Raw genomic sequence first — 25,319 nt, forward strand, 5'->3', positions numbered from 1 at the left:
GCTGCCTGGAGTTTCTTCTCGTTGAGACGAGTTCTAGCAGTGAGAGCAGAACAAACTGCTCTGAGCCACGGGAGAGGGACGGAAGGGACTGCAAGGACGATCTTCATCCCTATAGCACTGCTGCTAGAGTTAGAAACTTGCTGCCTCTCCTCTCCCTTTTTCATCTCCTGGAGAGGGGAGGTGGGTTGTCTTTCCCTCTTGTCATACTGTAGCAGCAGAGAAAATAGGCTGGCTTGCAAGCTGCAGAACTCGTTCAGGATGGCTTCAAGCCCCAGCTGACTGCTTGGTTCATTGAAAATCAGCCCTGTGAAAAGGCCCACTGATGGAGAAAGAGATTAGCACCGTGTTAACTGCGCGGTTCTCTCTCCTTTGCTGCAGTGCCCACTTTGACCGCTGTCTCCTGCTCTGCCTGCTCCCGCTTTCAGCATGGTAAAGAAGAATACTATCCCCGATGGGTAAGTATTCCTCACACTAAGCAAGAGGCACGAGTAGGCACAGTCCTGCCCACAGAGAAGGGGCACAGACTGCCCCAGGAGCTTTCTTGCCACAAGCATCTTCACCACCTACAGACAGTAAGGTAGGTATCTTCTCCAAGACAGCAACAACCCAGTCCTTCGTCCCCAAGGTGAGTATAAGGCTCTAAGCTGTCTGAACACTTCTCCTTCGTCAGCCAAGCACAGTACCTTCTTCCTAACATTCTTATACCCAGGTGTATACTTACTGGGGAAATGGGAGAGTAATCCCTCCCGGCTACTCAGATGTTTGCTACGACGTGGGAGAAGAGCTGATAAGATGGGAGCAGGTGGTTGCATGCATGTGATCAAGGAATATTTTCGTGGCTTCAGGTCCAGAAGCATCCTGCATTTTTGTTTTTAACAAGAGGACAACAAAAATGTTTTATCAGTAAAAGTAATAATAATTAAAAAAAAATCCCACAACTGCACTATACAGGTTTTCTTATGACATGTTTGGGAGTGCGTATGGAGACCACAGAATGATCTCATTTAAAACTTAGAGTTCTATTCTCCAGTTCTACTGGGGAGAAAAAAAAAAAAGGAAGTCCAAGTTTAAAAGTTTAGCCTGTGTGTTTCTGCTGACATCAGTACAAACTTCTTGGATAGGAGGGTGTGCTGAGATATGAAGGTACACTGTAATGGGATAATACCTTGCAGTTTATACATTATTTGAGGAAAAGTTAACAGGTTTGGGGGAAGTGCTAAAAAAGTTTATTAAATCCTTAGGAGGAGCAATAAAATACAGAAAGAATGATTTCCAACCAAATGTGTTGGCCTAAAAGCAAGAAATAGAAATGAAAAATGAAGAAAATAACATCAAGATTTTTTTAAGATTTTTCATAGCTGCCGAACTCAGGGATTAAAATTAGAATAAAATTTAAGAAAAGCTATTTAAGCATGTATTTCTTTGAAAGTTTCTATTATAATTTCAGTTAAAAGTTGGACAAAATTGAACTAAAGTGGGTTGGGTTTGCAAGCAATAATGCAGAAAGTCTGAAGGAATAACTGTCCTCGTTTTTTCCATTCTTGGAAATTATTGCTAAAAGTTTGAGAATTGGATGCTAATTTCTCCTTTCTTTTCCCACCTTGCATTTGAACTGGAACAGCTTTCAGGGTACATTAATTTCTTTTTCTTAAGTATGGAAGAAGCAGTGGGCTGTACTTCACACAGGTGTTAGGTTTCCAAGGAGAGAAACATCTCCTGTGGAGTAATCGGTTATAAATTCAGTGTTACCATCCAACAAAGCTCATGGTACTGAAGTGCTTTCAGGTCCTCCAGTTACTTACTTTTTGATACTATCAACAAATCAGACTAGACATCCACAGTACTGGGGTTTTGGCAGTAAAGGAATTTAAGGAACTGGCAGTCTCCCAGTCTCATGAAGCAGTATATTGATGTCATCCTTGTGCTAGCACAGCATGTTGTAGTTCTTCACTGTGAATTAATTTAGTACAACAGAAAAAAAAAAAAGGCAGTGAATCCTGGAAGAGGACTTAAGGAAACAGCCTATGTGATCATTTACGTGCAATTTATTGTCCCCAGAAAGAGTTGTTGGCAGAAGTGAGGTTGTGGTATGCTGCAGCATAAGGACCTGTCCAGACTGTAGCCTACTATGGAAGTACAACCTCAGTCATATCACAGTACTGTAATAGCAATAAATCTAACAGAGACTTTTGTTTTTAATGATACTGCAAGAGGAACGTTGTAGTAGATAAACCAAAGTCACGCTACATACAGATATTTTTTAAGACTGTATTTCTGTTAATGATTCAATTCTTTACACAGTTCTGAACAGTTTTAATCCAAATTCCATTATGCTAATTAAAGCAATGCAATAAACTTTGTTTTAGTTAAGTTATAAGTAGCTATGAACAGTGCAAATAAACAAGAAATGGTGATTTTTCTTTAAGCTGTTCAGCTAATTATTATCACCTTTTACAGTACTGTGTCTGAAGTATAACTGAAGTTGCCTTTATGTAAAGCACGGCGTGACCTTGCTAGATATCAGCACTACAGGTGTACTCAGCACCTAAAATAATATTAAAGTGGTATTAATTGCCTGTGTTATGACTGGATCTGCACTCCCTGCCTTTTACCTTGGTTTTGGCCCACTCTTGTTTTTTGTGTCCCTGTCACTCAGCCCTCACCCTGAGTGTTTGATCTGATGCTGTTGGCACAGTCTTTGCTCTAGCAGTGAGAAGAGAAGGTGGTCTGGAAGTAAGACTTTCTGTATTCCTTAATTTCTCCCATTTTCCTAGTAATGTCTTGGAGCAGAGCTAAGGTGTACAGTGTCCATTGCAGTCTCAGAAAGTAGTGCTGGAGAAGTAATTTTGTAACAGAGTAAGACATCAGTGTAAGAGAGATTCAAGTGACCCCTTGTATTGTAGTTTCCACCGTGTAGGCAAGTTCTGGTTCTTCACAGGGCCTGAAATGCTATTGTCCTTTAGTAGTTGTATACTATATTTTAGTGGAGAACCAGCCAGTAAAAGGAGGTCATGTTAGATAACAGAGAGTCATAAAATAGTACGATGTTTTTACAGATTTACATGTGTTTGTACATCAGCATCCAAAATCCTCCTGTGGGTATAATTTCATAAACTCAGCTTTATGAAATTCAGTGTAGAAAAATAAAGGTGTAATTGAAAATGTATCATGTGTGCGCAATGTCACTTTTTACTTAAGTGCTGTTCTCTCAAGTACTTTTCTATTTGAACATGCAAATTCTGCTTTTATATTGCTTTGTGTGGTTCAGAAAAAAATTAATTATCATAGCGGGCCCATAAAAGCCTATCATAGCTATTTTGGTGCAAACTTCAGAGTTAGACTGCAGTTCTTTTACAAACTTCTCAAGATTATGAAAGAGGTTTGGTTGGTCTGTTTACTTTGTGATAGGACCAGAAATGTCACAGGTTAAGATAGTAGCTTGCTTTAGTGTATGCTGACGTAGATTGTCTGCATTTGGACAACCATGGTGTTTTGTACAGAAGTTCTCAGACTTCGGTTTCTTCCTGGATATGTCACCTCTGACTATTATTTTTGTTGGGAAACTGCAGTATTTTTTTTAATTTACATGACTCCATTTAGGATTCTTATCACAACATCTTTCTAATGTGAATGCCATCAGACCTAAGGCCAGAGCTACTACCTCTTGATACAAATGGCTAGATTTATTTCTAGGCATAGAAATAAATGTCATATCTGCGTCTCAGTAAGATACCACCACTTCTTTCAAGAAACTCTTCCTGCCGTGTTTTAATCTACTTCATGCCCAGCTTGTTCTTCACTCAAGCCTCTATTACCTTTTAGTCATTGATATAGGATGATGATGGTGCCAAGTCTTGTGGTAACACCTTTGCCTCCTGGCTTTCTTCCTTCCAGTTAAGTTCAAGCAGGACACAAATTGTGTGTCACAATTCTCATTCATACTTGTTAAAATGCTTATTTATGTCTTTGCTCCTGTAACTCCTGTTTATGTGGCTACCTGCAGCTCACTTGTCTTTGGTCCTTTCTGCCTTTCTCTGGACAACTTCTAGAAGTTTTAAATTCTTTAGTCCCTGTCACCTCAACTTCTCAACCATATTCCTTTGTTGAAAACAGAACAAATTTGAATTTATTTCATTAGCCAATCTTTGCTTAATTTCAATCTGCTGGTTTTAATTTGAGAAAATTTTTATTTCTGTAGCAGTATGCTGAAATTCCATTTTGAAATGTTTAAAAGATAACATGTAATGCATACCCTTTATATTTTTTGATTAAGAGTGCCTTCTGTTCATTTTCTACCACAGAGCTGTCAGCAGCTTTTGAGTTTCTTGCAGATTTTGCAGGTTTTTTTCTGGGAGGATTTAAACAGCTTTAAAAACAAGAGAATAATAAAACCCCAAGTTTATTAAGGTCTGACAACAAACTGTGTAATCCTGATGCATTGTTCCATCAATCCCTTAACTTGAAAAGTTTAGAATTTTTACAAAGTCGTGGTTACATTGCTAATTAAAGAAAAAATATTTTTAAGTTTTTTAAAAATAATTTATTATTGGCTCCTAATTGCTCATATTTATGATAATCATGGTAGATTTCCACTCACAGTTTTCCATCAGAAAGCAAGTTAAAAAAGTTCTGAATTTCTAAATTATGGCATCTTTTAAATTGTCTTACTACATAAGGTAATTGGTCTTTTGTGATTGGCGTTTTTTACTTCTGCCTTCCTTCCAAATGTTTAGGAACATGTATATGAATATATGGCTGGGTGTCAGATTAAATTCTACTTTTGTAAAGCATTTGGGGCATTTAATTGATAGTAACACCAAAGAGTGATTGAATTAGTTTGAAGAAAATAACACCTGTAGTCTTTTTTGTTTTATCTCTATGACAGCATTTGCTGCAATGGTTGCTCTATTTCTAGGTACAGCCTATTTTCTGATTCTATTTGGAAGTAAGAGCCAAAAGCAGGAAGAGTTATTTCCTTGTTTTAAGTAAAGACAAGTAATTTCCAGATTTATGAAAATTAGCAAGAGGCAGGAGCTAGTATTAAACCTGACTTTGTCATTAATTTTAACAATAGTTCAGATTAAATACATATATAAATAAGGTTCACAGGATTTAGTACCTTTTTAAGATGAAGTGGATGAGATAAAATTAAACACTGCACAGGGCAGATTTCACAGTTTTTCCTGTAGATTTTGGTTTATGTTTTTTTTAACTGAGCTCTTCTTGCAACTAAGTTATTTCATTATGTTGTGGTTTTTGTTAGCTTTGGTAATATTTACAGTCCACTTGCACAGTTTGTGATCTTAATTGATTCATATATACTTTATGTATCTTAAAATAGGATAAATAAACATAGTCTCAGATTTTTGTTTTCATGTTTTACAACTAGTGTACAACTACCAGACTCCAAAGTTTACAAGCTTGAAAATTCACTTGGGAAGACTTTTCAAGTTAGAACATTTTTTTTTTCTATAATATACAATGTGTAATTTTTTGAGCAATGTTTTTCAAGCTACAGTGATTGAGAATGTGTTCTTTTTTTCTCCATATGCAACTATCCTAAGCTAAGAGAATATATGAAGTAGGAAACTCTTTTTGTTGCCTTATTGCAGTTAAGAGGTACACAGTTCCTGAAATAATTTAGAATTTGGCAAAACTGTTTACTGCAAACTTCTCTAGCTTCTCACCTTCTCACCTTTTATCTGTCTTGTACGTGGCAGGCGTATGCAACAGCCTTCCTAATGATGAGTTACTGTTACTCTTTCGTTATTTCATTTATTATCCATTAAACTAAGCACCTGTATATCTACACAGATATTGTGAGCCTCAATCTGTTCTTTAGCTCATGATGAAGATGAAAATGATAAGTTAGTGCTAAAGACACTGATGTAGTAGATTGTTATGCGATTTGTTAGTTTCTGTTATGCTTCCTGTCACCATGCTATAAGTGTTTCCTTTGTTATCCAAGCATCTATGGATGGTGATGTAGTTATTCAGATACTATGACAAGTATAATACGGGGAGTTTTGCCAGCCAATGTCTAGTTTTTCTTATGGTCCTATATGGGAATTGTGAGCAAAGCAAAATACTCAGTGGTTAGAATATTTAAAAACTGAGTATTCAGTTTATTTCATCAATAATGTGGGTTTATGGAAATCAGAAAGGAATCTAGAGGCTGTTGGATTGTCCCTTTAAATACAGAGATTAATTTAAATATTAATTCAGAAAAGTATAACTGAATGGGCACCAGTGTTAAAAAATCTTGGGAAAATGTATGTGGGTTTTTTAATAGTTGAGGTACAAGCTAAAAATACAAAAAGAACGTGGATTTTAAGTCATACAGCTGCATATTCTGAGGTCATAATTTGAGAAGAAATAAAAGTCCTAAATTTATTGTTACCTCTTTGAAGGTAGAACTGATCTATCAATTAAGTTGCTTTCTTCTTCAGGTTAAGCTTTCCATACTTGTTAAAAAAACTGATATTTCTTAAATGTGATACATCAAGAGGTTTTGTTTTCAGTACAGTGTAGAATCTGTGAATACCAGTTCTTCGTGGTTTTGGAATTGCTATTATTTTGAGTGTTGTAACAAGTCTTCGTATTACTAGGCGATTTTTGCTAAGTTTTGGTGTGATGGAATATTCTCTGTATTTTTCAAAGTACCAAGAGAAAGTGCAGTCAAGAACGTTTCTTTGAAAAAGCAGCATATTACAAAGTAAACACATTTGCAAAATTTAGAAGCTTTGTGTTTTTCATGAACATACCCTTTGCATTTCATTGTCAATCACGATTGATGCAAGCATATGATAACTTGTTAAAGCTGTTTGATTCAACTGATCTGAAAAATTTCTACCAACTGTAGGTAACAATACTTACCTACCTGTTGAACCTTACCCATCTGCTTTGCTTTATATTAGTGCTACTTGTTTATAAATGCTGACCTACCATTTTGAGGGGAGGAATTTTTTTAAAGTTGAAGGAGGAAGACTTTTCAAATGTCATTACGATATCTTGAAACCATGTTATGGAATAAGTGCCGATTTCGGGACGTAATTCTACTGTATGGTAACAGCAATCATGCACATTATCTCTAAGAAGTATTTTCTTTGTGCTGGTGCTCTGGGGAGAATAAAGATTCATTTTATTATGGCTTCTGTCTGTAGACCTTCAAACAATAAAAATGTCTTTATTTAAGCTGAGTAGTGTGCTAAATAAGCTTCTGTCCTGATCAGTCCTGTAGCCATATTCTGTTGATACTCTTCCAGCTTCTTTTAGGCAACTCCCTGTTTCTTTTATCTCCAAATAATGCTAATCTGTTAATTTTATTCAAATATATAATAACAAATTTTACAGTTATTCTGAAAAGATCTTTGTTTCTTGGTGAAACAGGCAAGTTATTATGGAAAATGGATTTTTAAAAAGATTTTACTTACATACCAGGATTTAATTGGTCATTTTTTCAAATGTGTGCACGTCAGTTTTGAATCAGTTTTGATTGCTTGCTTATGTGGTCAAGGAATTCTAGGAACTATTGGATTCTGCTGTTTGGAAATCTAAATGTGTTATGCTAGTAGCTGCATGGCCCATCACAGAAGAAAAAAGATAATTATCTTCTCTTTCTTCTTCGATAAGTTTGAAATAACTATTATATTCAAACTATCTGAAATATGGCACTAGATTTGCCTGATATTTGAAAGATACTTCACACAGTTTGAAATAACTGTTGCTATAATTTTAAGGAGTGTAATTTTTATGTACTTTGTTTTAACAAGGTTTTAATCCTAAGAGGAAATATCTTCTTTTAATTATTATTTAAGAAATTTTGTATCAAGCTGCGCGTGTCTTCAGTTGAATCATGTAATTTGAAAATATGTAAAAATAAATATTTGTTTCATTACAGATGGCGGAGCTTGACACCAGTTGGACAGCCTATACCAGGAACTAGATTTATTGCATTCAAAGTACCTTTAAAAGGGGTATGTATAAAAAGTATCTACAGATTTGCTCTATTAGATACAGTGCAAAAGTAATGAAGAATAGTATGAATATTGATGTGAACTTCAAAGTTTTATGAAAAAATAATTTATGCAGAGTTAGCCCTTTCCATCATCTACTAGTTGCATTTTACATAATAGTCTATATTTTTTCTCATATATTTGTATTTGATGTTATCCTTTTTATTTATCTTTTAAAAATCATAAAATCTCTAACCAATCTGCACAATTCATTTGATTGCTATTAAGTGGCCTAAATTGTCTGATTTAACATCCTTTCATGATTGTTGTGAGAAAATCGTATGGAAATGGTTATGATATGAATAACAATCTAAGCAGTGTAAAGCAAAGTATCATTTTATGGAAATCAAGCACTCATTAAAGGGTACCAGCCAGTGCAATACTTTTAAAATTATAGATGCAGATTACCAATTTCAGAAGGAAAAAAAACCCTCAGTGATCTGGAAGAATGCAGTAAGAAGCCTTCACAGTTTTATTTTATTAATGTTCTAGTATTTCTGTAGATTCTTACTAAAATGGAGTGCCATAGTAACCTATTAAATACACCGAGACAGGTATTTAAATTCTTTGTGACAATACAAAATGTGGAGGTTGTCTTTTTTAGACTCTTCAGTTTCTTGGTGGATTGAGGCAGAGGGCAAATAGGGCAAATTTGCCTTTCTGTATAAATTAATACAAGTGCTGTGTAAGTTAACTCCTAGAAGTCCTTGCTTTCAGATACATAGGCATTAAAAGTTTCTAAGCTCATATAAAGTTCAGTGGCTAGGCGTAATCTTAGCATTTAAGACTATGTATTGTGTCTGAGCTGTTGTCTACAGATTGCACTCTGGTATTCACATACAGAAAATTTGGTTCTTCTGGTATATTAGCGTCCGTTATGTTTTCAGTCACCACCATTCAGTTCATTTTTATCAGCAATGACTACGTGGAATGCTTGCAGGATTTGCTTCCTGCAGCTGCTTTACGACTTTGGAATGATGGTTTGGTTCGTTTGCCACCAAGGATCTCATACTTGACATGGTCATGTTCTCAATAGCACTGGTGGAGATTTGTACCACAGACTGCCAGCGAGTGGATCCTAGCAGTGAATATAAGATTCAGTAGATTTATAATTAGCTTCTTTGCTATTAAGGTATTTGAGAGGATTTTTGCATCATCAGCTCCTGTAATTCCACATATTTTTGCGTAGATGCAGGATTTGTTCAGTGTATCTATTTCCAGTGTCCCTGCACTTCAGGTTTCACTTTGTTGTTAAAGTTACTCTTTCCTTGTATCTCCTGTGATAGTCTGGAAGTAGGTCCAGAAAAAGTTCTTTAACATTCTAACTTTTGCAGAGTTAGTAAGTTCTGTTTCAAATTTTACTAAAAATCACTAATGAATAGTGGTGAGATAACTGACTCGTGTTCATTTTGTTTGAACCTCAACAACCTCCGCTGTTTTTTTAGCAGTGCACCAGTATCTGAAAAGTATGGGACTGAATACTTCTATATGCTTTCTACCCTACCTTTAGCTCAAGCTTCCTAATCACATAGCAGCTTTGATAGGACTGTCCTGCTTATTCTTTAATTTGCTTTGCTGTCTCTGTTTTCACACTCAAGATAAGGGCTTGTTAGCACCTTAGATATAATCCAAACAGTTAAAAAGAAGGAATGGTTAGTTACCCTATAGCATCTGTGCTTCTAGGAGGTATGTGGTCTGTGGCTCCTTCCCTTCCATTAGTTCTGAGTCCAATCTGCTTGAATTTCTGTTGACAAAGGAACTGAGAGGTGGTTGAGGCTGCTGCATCTTTTGCCACTGTCTATTGGTTGTGGCTGAGCCTATGTCAAAAGGCTCTCACAATGGACAAGCGCACTATTCAGAGAAAATCCTGTCTTGCATGTGAGGCATTTTCATACCTAGAGTGAACATATTTCTAAAAACACAGCTACAATAGGGTGAGTAAACATTTTCCCTACTGTTTCTGTGAAATGAAATTAATTATTCTTTACCAACCAACATGCAGTTTTCTTAGTCACCATATTTTAGTTTTATTTAATGTTTCCCAGTGCTAAATGACATACAAGTAGACTGTACCAAGAGGTGAAGCAGGGAAAAAAAATGTCTGCACAGCGTTTGTGGGGAGAAAGTTAAAGCCCTTAGAAGAAACGAACTCTTCTATCACAACTTATAATGTTTTATGTGAAATAAACTGTTAATTTTATGTTACTGTGCAGGATAAAGTATGTTGGAGGGAAAGCAGATTGTGGATCTTTTGCTTTTTGCTGATGTTTAGTTACTTAAAAATCAGTACATACATGCTGCACTTCGCAGGATTTTTGTGTCTATCAAATCAGTGCTTATTTTAATAATTCTTGTTAACATTGTACAAGTGGAAATTTTCACACATTTTCTTGCATGTTCATCTGAATAGGAACACACAGCAAATTCTTGCTTTCTTTTTATTCTGTTCCTTTTAATTTTTTATCCATATAATACATGGATATGGTTCTGATACTGTAAACATTCCCTTTTGAATACTGTTGTTTCCTAGTTTCAATTAAAACAGCAGAATATTACAAATGTCTTGTTATTAGAACTTAAAAAACTTTCTTTTCCATTTTCATTGTAGGCAATTAACCAGAGGCTAACCCCAACCCAGAAATTTACACCAAAAGACTTAATTGCTGCAATGAAATCCCTAAATGTGGAGCTTGGATTAATTATTGATTTAACATATACTACACGATACTATGAAGTTAAGGTAATATAAACATTAGAACAACATATAATAGTTACTGCAACCTTTGTTTTAAAGTATTTACACATTTGGTTACCTTGAATTGGAAGAAACAAGTGAGCCATCTAGACTTATTTTGTGTCTACACTAGAAACTAAATGCTTTATCGCAGAGGAAATAACTCCTCCTCCCAGCTGGTCGCACTTGTGGGTTATCTGTCTTACGGTAAATCAGAGTAATGCATAAAGCCTTCAGTGCCAGGCTCTGCAGAAAAGATGTAGATGACTTCCCCTGAAGAAATTCTCATTTATTCCTAGGGTCTTTTTTTACTCATCTTCAGTGGAATTTTTAAATTGCTTTGTAACAGTTTCAACTTTTCTACCGGCGTGGTCCAAATCAGCCTCCTGTTGAAAAGGAGAATAAATAGCGGTATTATAACTGAATGTTGGTCTTTGAATGTATATGGGCTGTAAGCATTAAAGGGGTGTATATGTGAGTTATGAGTGTGGGTGGGAGTAAGAAATATTGCTAATAGCTGTAAAATGGGTTAGAATCGAATTACAGGAATCTGCTCTCCTTAGTTAATGTGCTGCCTTATTAGCAGGGTAAATAAGTCTTGGGTAGAAGCTGTTCTTTGTTTGAGATCAGGTCTTTATAGTGGAAATCTAAATGGTGTTTCTGAGAGTGTGTCTCCATAGAATTGTGTCAAGATTGTTTTCAGTTTCTCCTCAGGGTTTGAACTACTGTTTTACATTGGCATTATGTTAGATACTGCAGAAGGTTTTTCGTTGATGCAAGACTTCAATAATTTTTACTTTTTTTTTTTTCTTCTTGTTGCTAGGATTTACCTAAAAGTGTGCAGTATAAGAAACTTTATACTGTTGGACTTGAAGTCCCCGATAATGCTACTATCCTACAGTTCAAAAAACGCGTCAGAAAATTCCTGTGGGAAAATGCAGGAAATGGTAAATATCAGCATTTTATGCTGTAAAAGACCAAAATTTTTATTTTATTTATTATTTATTAATTTCAATTTGTTTATTTTATTTTGTTCATTAATTTATTTAATCTATCATTTATTAATTTCAGTAGGTATTTAAGACACCATGGATCTCAGACTTTCCATAGCACTTTCCACTTTATTACCAGAATAAGACACATTGTGAACCACTACATACCTTATTTGCATTTAAAAGATGTCTTTTTCAAAAATGACTGGTAACTTAAATGCCCTTCCTAATAGTATTATATTTGCATTATGTGTCAAAGCAACTGCAACAAGGCTTTCGTCTCCCTGACCCAAGTTGTCTACCATCAGCTTAGTGTTGTGTATGCCAGCCCTTTATGGAAGTTCTAAAGAGCACAGAGTTTCTCTGGTTGGCACCGGGCACTGATACATGTGAGCAACTTAAGTCTATTTAGTCTGACGTGGTAGTTTCTTGATTTATGAGACCGTTATTGCCCTTATATCCTAGCAATTCTTAAAAATCACCTTACAGACACAGTGTCAATGTTTCCATAGTGTGGATCTGCTGCTGTTTTAGTGTTTTTGCAATAGTGCAGTTCTTGCTGAGATGGTATAAGGTGCTTTTTGCAAAAAAAAACTTGCGTGTATTTTGCCACAGCCTGTTTGCAGCTTTTACATTCTCACCTTTTTTTCTAGTGATTCGTTGTAGGCAGATTTTAACTGTTTGTCTATCCAGTATTGGAGGACCCATTTTTTCAAGCTTTTTTAGATTTTTTTGCTGTGGTTACTTTGCTGTTTTCTGTGAGAAAGTCGGGATATTAACTGCCCAAGTGTATACAGTTTTTGCTCCAGAGCATAAATGTGGTTTTGCTGTGGATGATCAACTCTTTCATGAAAGAGGTCTGACCTTAATCTCAGGTATGAGAGCCTGAATTAGAAGTGCTGAGATAATTAAAAGGTATAAGATGAAGCCTTTGTCCTTGCTCAGGAAGTTAGTGTGTAAGTTATTCTTATGAACGTTTTTGGCTTAGGAAAATTACTTGGAAATTATTCATTTTCTTATGGTTTTGATCTAGTGTTTTTTTCATGTGATAAAGAATAGTCTGTATTTGAATGTAATTATTTCTGATTCTCAGAACTGAGAGAATTGTTTCCTAATTTGTTACTGGATGAAGACCTGCAGTTCCAGCTAGTAAGACCGTTTTTGCAGGGTTTATATAACTTGGTCGTTGGAAGAACTGTCATTTTTATATTAACTTACTTGCTGTAGCTTGCCCTCTGGTTTAGATTGCCGCTAAAATTTCTCAGGATTCTTCTTACAAATAATTTTTGAGACATTGGGTTTTTTTACTGTCCGAATTGTTTAGGACACCAACTTATAGTAAACATGTATGGTAATGTGACTGTCCTGTTCTGGGGCAAGGAGTTATATATTATCTCGTTCAAAAATTTATCAAAGTTCCATTTCAAACTCCCACTAGATTGCTTCTTTTCTCTATGCGTGAACCTAAATTCCTCATCTCTAAGGTTCCTGCCAGTGTTGATCCAAATTTTTAGTCCAGTTAAATGAGTTCTAATATATTTTGTATGCCTAGATGTTAGGGGCATTGAATGTATTTTATCCTTTTTGTAAGTCTTACAAGAATCGGTACGTTAATTTCCTCAATTTTACATTTGCTTGTTTAGATTTGCTTTCAAAAGGATATTTTATTCTTTTTCTCCTGTGGTTGTGCTTCTGGCTGAGGCCAGGCACTTCACCTGTCATCACTCCTTTTTTCCTACGTTCTGCAGAGTTAAACTCAAGTCTTCACAGGTTTGGAAGAAGAGAGCTAACTGCTGCTGGAGATCCAGCATGAAGAGGAAAGTTGGTTCTTTTGCTGGCATGACAGTAAAATTTTGTGAATAACAAGCATTATTTATCATTACTTTTCTAGAAAATTACAAATTTTTTTTGTCTTGTACTATTTTTTAAGTAGTTTCCCTTTCTGAACTATTAAAGACTGTGTTTTTCTTTTTGATAGAGAAATTCATTGGCGTTCACTGTACTAATGGAATTAATAGGACTGGCTACCTTATATGTAGGTAAGGGTTGTATAAAACCAGCAATTATGGTTCACAAAAGATAGCATCCTTGTATTAATCTGTAATCCTTTTGGGACAATAATCGTATTTTTTCTCAGATATCTCATAGATGTTGAAGGCTGGGATCCAGAGGCAGCAATCCAAGGTACTTACACAGTTTGAACTAAGGCACCTGTCAGGTTGTAATTCACAGGTACTACAATTGTATTCTCAAATACTGCAATTCTATTTCAGTATCCTTAGAGTTATTTCATGTGCTGGCTTCCGTGGGAGTTTTACTATGACTGTTGATTCTATCACAGACAAGGCTTGAGCATTAGCAAATTGACAGCATAGTAGGAGTATGTTTCAGATGCTTAAAATATTTTATTTTTTCCTTTTGCTTTGAAGGGTTTTCAGTCATAGGTTGCTACCACCACTATTTTCAGTCGTTTAAAAAAAAAATGCTGCAATATTGCCAGCTTGCTGAATTCTTTAATATCAAATTAGAATTGTTTCAAATTCAGTATCTCATGATGAACAGAAACTTGCCTCCATATTTTTGTTGATCAGTTTGAGCATGTTTCATTAGGCTTGTATCTCTTTTTTTCTTTAGCTTTTGGTGATGCCAGAGGTCATCGCATGGATGGTCTTGTGTATCTCACGGATCTCAGAACACAACCAATGAGAAGGTAAACAAAAGCTTTCAGTTGCGTGCTTAAGATTTTCCAGTATGCCTGCTGGTATTTGGAAACGTTCACTTCCAGTCATAAGCCAAAATTAACCCCATCTTAAACCTTTAATATGCAAGACTTCTGATATGTATAACATGAAGTGCAGTTTATGTCCTTCATTCATCTTTTGAATTTATATGGTTCAAAATATTTTTTTTTTAATTTGAAAACTACTATTGAACATTAGTGTGGTTTTATTATACTGGAACAAGTGTATTGAGTCTGTATTCTCTCATTATAAGTTGAAAAGAGCCACTGCAAAGCTTTCTTTATAAGCTCTGTGACCTGCCTGCTGTCGTTGACAAGGTAGAACCAGATATTTTGGAAAAAAAAAAGTACAACAGTTTTCAGAATTAAAAAGTATGGGAAAGTGGAAGATTGTTCTCAAGTTCTCTGGTCATAGTAGTTGTATCACTGGTGTAAAAAAGGGAATTTTTTACATAAGAGTTTTATGCTATCATATTCACCTAAGAATAGCTAACCTTTACATCTTTCCGAGTTATTTGTACCCAGGATATCTTGTAGCAGTAAATTGATTTTAAAATAATAACTGACTGGTTTGCATCTTTTTAGTTTAATTGAATGCCCTTTGTTTTACTGCTGTCATTGTTTTATAGTCTGTGTGTGATTGTTTTGTCCCATGTCAGATTTTTGAATAGGTATGGTGCTTGTCTTGCATGCTTTAGAATGTTGTTCCAAGCTTATAAAGTTCAGGTATTCTCTTTGCTTTCACTGCAGCCCTTCCCTGAGTAAATATACAAGATAAAAAATTCGCTAACGTCTATAAATTTAACTTAACATATAAAAATTTCTGTCATTCTAAACTGAAGAATTTTATGGTTTTTTTCTCTCTCAATAGTATGTTTTTAAAAAGGAAGCTTATGTGAGATGTTTTTATTCTTCTTAGTAACCTTGGAATGGACGTATGGGATTCAGACGAAGATATTGTTCCCCCACCACATGCAATGGAAGGACCTGTAGAACGGTTCACAGATGAAGATTTTCAGGGGTAATAGGCTGAAACATAGAATTAAAAGCCAGAAAAACCCCACACCATGGGAAAGATAATTGCTGCTTATAGAAAATTTTCTAATTTAAAAGAGGTTTTATGAATGTAGCCCACTTATGCAAAATATATTTACAGAATTTGATGACACAGTGAAAAGATGAGGAAAAGAAAGGGAATGTGTGCTACCAAAAGTCCATAAGTAATTAGTTCACTTGGAAATATTTAGTTTTACTTTGCCTGTCCTTCTTTATTATTCTGCAGTAATCTGCAAATATTCTTGATTAATTTGGAATCACTGGTTTTGTCTGTTTATCAAGCGCTATAGAATTACAATGGAATGTTTGTCATAGCTTCTACTATGACATTGCAAGCTTTATAATCTTATTTACAGTTTGGATTCTTAGTAGCTTTGATACCTATAGATTTGCAATGTCTTTCATATCAATTCCTAGTTAAAAACCCCTTGTTTTCATTAATGACTTGTAGCACTTGTATGATGTTCTGTTCAAGACAAAAGCTTCTTTACAGGTCTGGGAAAAGATTAAGAATTTCTGATGACCACTCTCACAACGATTTGCAAGGACAGATCCAGTTGAGAGATTTTGATTTCATTAATAAGGGACCTGGACAAAGACAAAGACCATTTCATGACCATCAGACTCAGGATGATTTAAGAGCACCAATGCAGATGAGAAATTGGGACTACAACAGGGGACCAGGACAGAGGCGAAGACCCTTTCCTGATCACCAGTTTTATGACGATTATCAAGAAGACATGCAGCTGAAGGACCTAGACTTCAGTAACAAGAGACCTGGACAAAGGTTGAGACCTTTTCATGGACACCAGTTTCATGATGATTTACATACAGAGAGACAATCGAGGGACATGGAATTTAACAGAGGCCGTGGACAAAGGCAGAGATATTTTCCTGATGATCCATGTCACAATGATTTGCAGGAAGACAGGCAGCCAAAGGATTTTGATTTTGGTAGAAGGGGCCATGGCCAGAGACGAGGACCATTCCATAAGCACCAATCTCGTGAAGAATTTCGGACTCAGATGCAGTTGAAAGAGTTAGATTGTGTCAACAAAGGCTCTGGCCAAAGACTGAGATCTTTCCATGACTATCGGTCACATGATGACTTACAGCCACAGGTGCAATTGGGAGATACTGAATTTGTTAAGAGGGGCCGTGGGCGGAGGTTGAGACCTTTCAACAATCACCAGCCTCTCAGTGACTTAGAAACAGAGATGCAACTAAAAGATTATGATAATAAAGGTTCTGGACAAAGGCACAGACCTTTTCATGACCATCAGCCTTATGATGACTTACAGGAACAGACTCAGTTAAAAGACTTTGATTATGTTAATAAAGGGCATGGACCAAAACCAAGACCTTTTCATGATCATCCAGGTCATGATGACTTGCCACGAGAATGGTGTTCAGACAGGTAAAGCATCCTTGAGCTGCAAGACCAGAATTAGAGAACGAAAGTGTAAACCTCAGTACTTTTCAATTAAATTTTGAAATAATTAATAAACTAATTTGAAATCAATTAATCATCCTTTTAAAATCATATATAAATGATCAGTTGATTAATTCTTTTTATTTTGACTTATGGAAAGGTTTGATATAAGCTGATATTGCAGTTTTGAAAGCCAGTATTTCTTAAAGTAGAAGGTTGTGCTTCTTTAATTTAAAGCTTACATTTCCTTTACCCTTTTATAGTCAGCTTGAAACAAATCTCTTTGTCCCACCTTGTTTTGTATAGAAACATACATTTAAAAAGCAATCCTCGAGATGGAATAAGATCTGAAATTTTATGTATGCCCTCAGTCGGAGATAAACAGTAATGCTGCAAGGAAGCGTGACTTGCGTTTGGTTATTCCATGTGTTAATAATTCATTAGAAATCCCTTTGCTTCTGAACTTGCATCATATTTTTCCAAATACATATATCACTTATTAGTAAACCTAATGGAGTTGGACATAATATTTCAAAATAATTTTAATATTTCAGAACGTATTTCAGATATTTGATGGGCTAGTAAAGTTCTGTTTAATCTCTTCCATTGTACAGCTGAAACCAAGGATGTTATATCATGACATGATTATATAACAATGAGGCATGGCATTTTTAGATGTTAAATTAATGCAACTTATATAGTTTTTATTAAAATTTTAAGTAAATATTAATTAAAAGCAAAAATATTTTTATCTCATTTGATAAATGAATGTTTTTCAGAAGCTTACAAATGATTGTACTCTTCTCAAAATGCGATTCTTTTGGTTATTTCCAGAAGTCAATCTTTTTCTTCCTATGAAGATGTACCAGAATCTCATTTCCCGTCATCTCCTTCATTTCACAGAGATTATGGGTCTGATAATGATGACCTTAACAGAAGTTATAGGTAAATATCAGATTTCATATTTTGTTCTCTGACTTATCTTTATACTGCTACTCCCCCATTTTCCCAGCTAGAAATACAAATGAACTGCCCAGTGTAAAAATTTATGTTAATATTTCTGCTTAAATGCAGTTTAAACCATTGAATCGGCACACCGAGCAAATAATGTGACTAATTTGTTGTTCATCTACATTGAGTTTGAGTGTGAATATGGACAGGTTTGAGAATTGGACGTTAAGTCATTGTGACAAGCACAGTTCAAGCTAACACACTACAGAATATAGAAAACTATTGTCAGTAAGAAAAAAAAAAAAACACCACAAAAACAGAGCTATATTAAACTCAAACTGCTGTCTACAACAAGGTAATAAGTTTTACGTTGAGGGATGGTCAGATGCTGAAACAGGTTGCCCAGAGCAGCTGTGAAATCCCAATCCTTTGAGATACACAGAACTCGGGTAGACATGGCCCCTGCACAGACTCATCTAATTAGACCCACCTTGAGCAGGTGGACCTAGGTGGACCTAGAGATCCTTTCCAGTCTAAATTAATTGATGGAATTGTGTTTGTAGGCCTCAGGTTTTACAAATTATGTAAGGTACTTCAGAGTAAAGAGAATCCAAAGCAAAAAGTATATATAACATATGCATTTTTTAGATTCTTCTATATGTATTTTGTGGGAGAGTGATTCTTTTATTGCAGAAGAATTAATAATTAAAATATCTGGAGGTATAAATCCAAAATATATTATTGCTTTTGAGACTGTATATTAGGGAGCTACTATTACATATTATTCACAGAAATTAAAGCATGGGCTTAGAGGCCAAAATGGCCCCTAGATAAACTCTTGTAAACGGGGAATTTTAATTGGAAACAACACTTGAAACAAAACATGTTCTGGTAGAATTATTTACTATAAAGACCTGTTATTTTAATTACTAGAATTGAAAAATTAATATAAACAAGTTAGCAACATGCAGTAGAGAGGATTTAATTTTAGGGGGTAAAAACAAGAATGAGGATCTGAATTGTTCTTTCAAGGTTACACAAGTTTAATTTCTAATGGTGGCCACCAGCAGTAAATCAACTGTTTTTTTCTAAAGGTTTCCCTGTTCATGTTTGTTTTCCTTACAGTAATCGACCAAATTGTCCTGAAGACAAGAGGAGGATGCATCCCTCTGATGAATTTAATAGACGAAAAAACAGATTTGCACCATATTCTTCACGAACGATTCATCCATCTTCATCTGTACACCAGGAAGATAGTTCAAAAGACTATGAAAGAAAAGCGTTTCAAGGTGAAACTGCCAGAGAGATAGAACAAAGTAAAAGATTACCAGTTGTAACAGTTGATTACAATTATGGTCTGCCATTAGATTATGGACTTGAAGAGGAAGAGAGAACACATTATGATTTACCTCCAAGAGACCTCTATAACTGGAACTGAATAAAAAGGACAGTGTTTGCTCAGCTTAGATTTACCTTTACCATTTTACTTTGTATGTGGACCAATTTTTTTTTTTTTTTTTAAACAAATGAGGAAAAAGCAAATATCAGTAGTAGAAAACTGGTCTCTTGTAAAATTAGTTTCTAATTAAGGTAATCCTTGGAATTAAGGTAGTCCTTCCTTTTAGTGAAATTGGAACTCTGTATCTTAAAACAAGCAACTTTTTGAGTGATTGTGGTTGTATCTTTTGTTTTACATTTCTTTAAATTGTATGTAATTTCTGGATGCAAAAGTCATAATAAAATACTGCACTATCAGGCTATCATTGAGATTATAAAAAAAATACTATGAAATCAATGAAGCAAAGTTATGTTCACTTCATCCTTTAATTTGACAGTAACAGTTTGAATTGTTGCTAACAGTCTCTGCAGCACTGCAGTTTAATTCCAGATTTTCTGTACCATTGTTATGGTTTTGCCCCAGTCAGCAACTAAGCACCACACAGCTGCTCGCTCACCTCCCCCCTCCCCCAGTGGAATGGGGGAGAGAAACTGAGGAAAAAGGTAAGAAAATGTATGGGCTGAGGTAAGAACAGTTTAATAATTAAAAATTAAGAAAGAAAATATTTATACTACTAATAATAATGATAATGATAATTGTGTGTAATGAAAAAAGGGGGAGAAAAAAAAAAAGGAAGAAAATTATACAACTGCTCACCACTGGCTGACCAATGCCCAGCCAGTCCCCGAGCAGTGAATGCCCCTCCTGACCATCTCCCCCAATTTTTGTATAGCAAGCATGACCTCTGATGGCATGAAATTTCCCTTTGGACAGCTGTCTGGGCTGTGACAGGTGCAGTGTGAGAAACTGAAAAAGTCCTTGGCTTAACATAAGCATTGCTTGACAGCAACTAAAAAGCATCAGTATATTGTTGGCATTCTTCTCGGCACACATTCAAAACATAACTTTGTTGCTAAAAACATGTGTTATCAACATTCTTCTCAGCACAAATCCAAACCATAGCCTAACGCTAGCTACTGTGAAAAAAACTAACGCTATCCTAGCTAAAACCAGGACAAACCATCACCTGTACTAACCTAATTTGCACTCTCTTTTCATAGCAGAATTTTTCCAAGATTGCTAAGAATGCAGAAGCAAACAGAGTTTGAATGTCAAACTTGCTTTCAGTACTCTGGATATCCCACCCTGGTGGTGTATTTTCTCCTGAGCCCATACCTTACGTATGTTTCAGAACAGCCCGGTGCAGGTAAGTTTCACAATTTTCTCAGCGTTGCATCCAAGTGAGGTAGCTCGTGTCATCAGCTTACCTATCTCAACTGGCCAAGGTCACCGGTGACTATGCACTCACACCTCTGCTGGTCAGTCATATCTGTCTTAATCTCTAGTTCTTTTTTTTACCAGTTTGTTTTTACAGCAGAGCAGAGTAGTGTAATTAGAAGAGAAGAGTAGCGTCTTCAGGAAGTTACTTGTAAGTCATGTACTGGCTGTTCTCCTCTGAACTGCCACTTCGGTGGGTCTCAAGATGGTAGTGCAACAAACGGTCACTAAATTCAGGCCAGTGTCTGCACACTAGCAGCAATAGCTCCTACTGTGGATAAACAGTATTACTGTAATACTTGGGTAAATTAAAAACAAATACATTTTTCATTATGATTACATTCTAATAAATTAATATTTTTAAAGGCATCACAGTGAATAAGGATAAAGCTAGACCATGGTATTAAAATAAACAATTAAAATGAATGCTAGATACCTAAGTCATGCCTCAAAATTAGCGTAGCTGTACAGCATGAAGCAAGAGGGTGTATGTATACACCAGAAAACTTGGGAGAGGGGGGGTAAGTGTTGCTAGCCAGAACCCACAGAGCTTTTTTGCCTTTTAACTAGCAGCATAAAACCCAGATTTCTGAATTTGTGGTTCTATGGCTATTAAATAAAGACTAGATTTGAGACGTGTGGAACATCTGGCAACTTCCGTTGTTTCGTAACACATGCAAAATGTTTCCAAAATCAAAGGATTCTGTAGATGTAAAGTCAAATTGCAAATGCTTCATTGACTTTGCAAGTGGTAGAACAACTTTGGCTTTGTTCATTGTACAAAGTAAATAGTTTTCTCGTTTTCAGAGCAGCCAGTCAATTGTATTTGCCATTAAATCTCTGAATGTGAGCTTCATTCATGTGGCCTCAGAAATGAAGCGCTCTCTATATAATCCAGGCGTGGAGCTGACCACTAAATATTAAGAAAAGGCATTTGTTCCTTCCCTTCCCCCCTTTTTTTTATGAGAGGTAAGCTGAGGGTATTTATCTAGGCTTCTTTATTTGGAGGTGAGGAAGATCTGCAACTTGGGCTACTATATTGGCAGATTCTTTAAGAAAACAACAATAAAAAAAAACTTTCCTGGTATTCTCCAGCAGGGAGCTAAGAATTAGGGACTGGTATTACAAGCATTTGGGGTTTTTTTATACTATGTGTGCCGTATTCATAAAGTGATTAAAGAGCAAGCATTTGCCCTTCATACTTTTGTTTTGGGGTTTGAATTATGTTTTTTAGGATTGAAGTGACCCTACGGTCAATCCTTTGTTACTTCAGCCTGGGGCTGCTAGGACTCCGTGGGTGCCTGAAAAGCTGATGTACTAGAAAGCTCAGTGCAAAGGGGAATGTGGCATAAGGAGTTAGGGTCAGCACTAGCTGTTACCAGTCCTTGGTCAGGACCCTTGGAGGGTTTAGATACAGTCAGTGAGATGTATAATTCCTGTTATCTGACAGAATAAACATCTCTTTCGTAACTATGTTGAATTTCTCCTTTCAAGCAAAACTAATACGTATGATGTTTCCACAAATGGCTTTGAGGGGAGTATATGAAAATAGCCAAAGTTGGGTTTGGAGTGGTTTTGAGGTTTTGTTTGGTTAGTTTTTGTGGGGTTTTTGTTGTTACTTTTAGTTTGTTTTGGTGTTTTTTTAGAATTTAGGATAGGGGTTTCCAGTCTGTTTTTCCTAATGGAATTAGGCAGAGCTAAGCCCACATAATACATTACAAGCTGTTACTGACATTTATCTCAAATTCCACAGCTGAATCATTACTGCATATTTGCATCTCTAGTGTTCAATTACCAATTGATCTACACAGTGGAGAATGAAATTAAATGAAGCAAAATCTTTCTTGGTTTTTAACTGAATATTGTATTACAGTGGGATTCATTTTTAAAAAAGCACACAAAAAACCCCCAACACTTTTTTTCTTATTTATTTTACAGTTCTACAAAAATGTCATAAAGTCTTACTGGCCTGTTTTGTGTATGTTCTTGGCAAACCTAGAAATAGTTGTCATTCTATCCCAGAGCAATAAAAAGCAAGACTTGGATGGACAGTGCTGGTTTCCTGCTGTCCTGAGTATGAAATCTTGAAGAAAAACACAAGGATACAGAAAAATCCAGAAGCAGCACAAAATTATTTGAAGGAGTTGTAAGAGTTCAAATATATATAACTGTTCTGAACTCACAGAAAACATCTTCTTCTGTTGCTGTCCTGAAGTCATGATTTAATTGGAGGCCTGGTTTTTATTGGGTGGTGCAGCCATGGGGCCAGCTCGCCCTGAGGTGTGATCATACTGAGTTAGGAAATGTTCAGGTGGTTCCTGGGAAGTGCTGGGAGAAATTTTGGACAAGCTCTGTGCAGAAGGCTGACTCCCAAGAAGGGCTTGGGGAAAAGAAAGGTTTGCTTCAGCAAAAAACTGACTAAGTTTGTAATGCAGGTTTCTACATACAGATACGTCCAACTTATTTTTGTGTGTGAAGAATAAAGTGTTAGCTAAAAAAGGGTCAGAAAGGTTTGCATGTGATGATTTTTTTTTTTTTTTTGCCCTCCCAGCTGAGGCAAAAGGTAAATGACCTACAAGGAGCTGCAAGTACAATTAGGATCTTTTCTGGTGTATTTACATCTGAAGCAACTGCTAGCAAGCCGTAGGCTTTTTTTCATGTGAAAAGGTGATCCGTGATGTGTTAGAATTCAGATTTGGGGTGCACTACTACACCAGTGTGCCAGGACCAGCAGTTAAATGACCTTAGCACTAGCTTCTGAAGATCAGTTCCTTCTTAAGATGTCTCATATGAGGCATCCAAGAATTCAGACACCCAGAGATCATTTGTGGTTTAGAATCTGCTGAGTGCTGGAGGAAGAAGGAATGTATTCCCTGTCTGGGGTTCAGCACGGGGTTATGAATCCCTGGCTGCTGTGAACAGCAATTTATTTAAAATGTGTGTGCAGACAAAAGCAATAGCTTCCATGCTGTTGTCAACCGACAATGTTTGCTTCCTCTCCAGGCTGAGTCTTATGTGCTCCAGTTGCCAGCAGACCACTCCTTATGGGTTCTGATGGACAGAATCATCAAATTGCAGTTCCCCTTCTTCTCCGTGTGGGGAGTCAGAAAAAACAGGTGACAAAAAGGAACCGGGTGAGGAAGCAACTTGGTTCTTCTTCCTCCTGAGGTGAGATGACACTGGGGCAATGGGAGGGGCAGGACGGGGGGGCGGGGGAAAATAAAAATGAAAGAGGAGGGAAAATGAAAATGTCAGGGAGTTGTCAGTTATCAGTGTGAGGGAAGAAATGTGCAAAAGATGCATGTGTAAAAAGCTGGTGAAAGATTACTGTGTATAAAAAGAGGGTTGCATGCTGGAGGAGGAGCTCCTGACAACTTCTTATCTGAGTCTTGTAAGCTGTGCCTGTGGCTCTCTGTAAGCACCATGCTGATGTAAATAGCAGTTATCAAAAAAATACAGGAACACTCAGACCTCTAATCCTGCAATAAAGTCATGTGGGAGCTTAAAACTAATTAAGGCTTCTCTTTAAGCTTTAAATCTAGTCTATGTGTAGCATAATATCCTGAAGATATTCCCTCCAGAATCCAATGAGAATTTCAGACAATCAAGTAAGAAACTACTCCACAAATCTGTTTCCAACACTGAAGACAAGTTAGTTTTTTACTAGGTATCAGGAATCTCATCATTTGAGGAATCTGAGAATCCAATACAAATTGGTTTTTACAAATACATACCTGTCTTATTGCACACTTCCAGGACAGTATCAAAACACACTATAATGTTGCTATTACTGTAGCCATCACACAAAACTTAGTTATTAATTAGTTAAAGTGTAACAAATAGATCTGACGCAACTGCCTCTCTCGGGAGTACAACAAGCAAGTCAGTGCAGTCGCACTGAAAACAGGAGGCGTTTTCTTCCTTTACGAGGAACATTCAGGACTAAATGTTCCACAAAGGAAGATGAAAGAGGCCCCACGACAGATAAACTCAAGGTGACGCAGGTGAGGATGATCCTCCTGAAGTTCTCAAAAGGACCTACTCTAACATAAACAGAGCGACATTTTTACTTTGCAAGTTACACTACCAAACAAAATTACACAGCAAAATGAACCCTTTAACGAAGAAGATAAGAGAGTACAAGCTATTGTTGATATCTGTTAATCACATCTCAATCCGTCTTTGGGTTGTATTCAGATGTTCAGGGATGCACATAGTAAATAGAAGAAAGGAAGTATAAACTGGCATTGCAAAGTGAATACCAGAGCTGATTCATCCTTGTCTGCACACCCCAGATGAAAAGTGGGACCACCATGTCCTGGTATTTACAGCATGTTGGATCTACTTAATAGCAATTCTGGTATATGGTGAATGGTAAATTCTGATTTTCAGAAGTTACACACCAGAAATCTTTAATAGGCCTAAAATACATTCTGAGAAACAGGTTTTGCAAATTAAAAGAAAAACATTGAGTTTTATCATTTAATATACTAGTTATCATAAAATCTGTAGAGAGCAAAGGATATGTTCACCCAACTTGTTTTTAAATCTATTTTAAACTCATTAACTGTAGCAGAACTGGTGATGACGGCCACAGATTAGCCTTCTTTTCTATCTTTGAAA

General features: G+C 36.1%; 1 protein-coding gene across 1 annotated transcript; it reads left to right on the forward strand.

Moving 5' to 3' along the window:
* Positions 1–426: 426 nt before the first annotated feature.
* Positions 427–19,428, forward strand: LOC104505367. Its single transcript, XM_010146944.1, has 11 exons — positions 427–455; positions 7,901–7,976; positions 10,624–10,755; positions 11,573–11,696; positions 13,720–13,780; positions 13,879–13,925; positions 14,376–14,451; positions 15,401–15,502; positions 16,031–16,954; positions 17,804–17,914; positions 19,046–19,428. The coding sequence occupies exons 1-11, from the start codon at positions 427–429 to the stop codon at positions 19,356–19,358; spliced, it is 1,995 nt and encodes a 664-aa protein (XP_010145246.1). The 3' UTR covers positions 19,359–19,428.
* The last annotated feature ends 5,891 nt before the right edge of the window (positions 19,429–25,319 follow it).

Source organism: Eurypyga helias, unplaced genomic scaffold (genome assembly GCF_000690775.1).
Source record: "Eurypyga helias isolate BGI_N326 unplaced genomic scaffold, ASM69077v1 scaffold2690, whole genome shotgun sequence".
In the NCBI taxonomy this organism is placed as follows: domain Eukaryota; kingdom Metazoa; phylum Chordata; class Aves; order Eurypygiformes; family Eurypygidae; genus Eurypyga; species Eurypyga helias.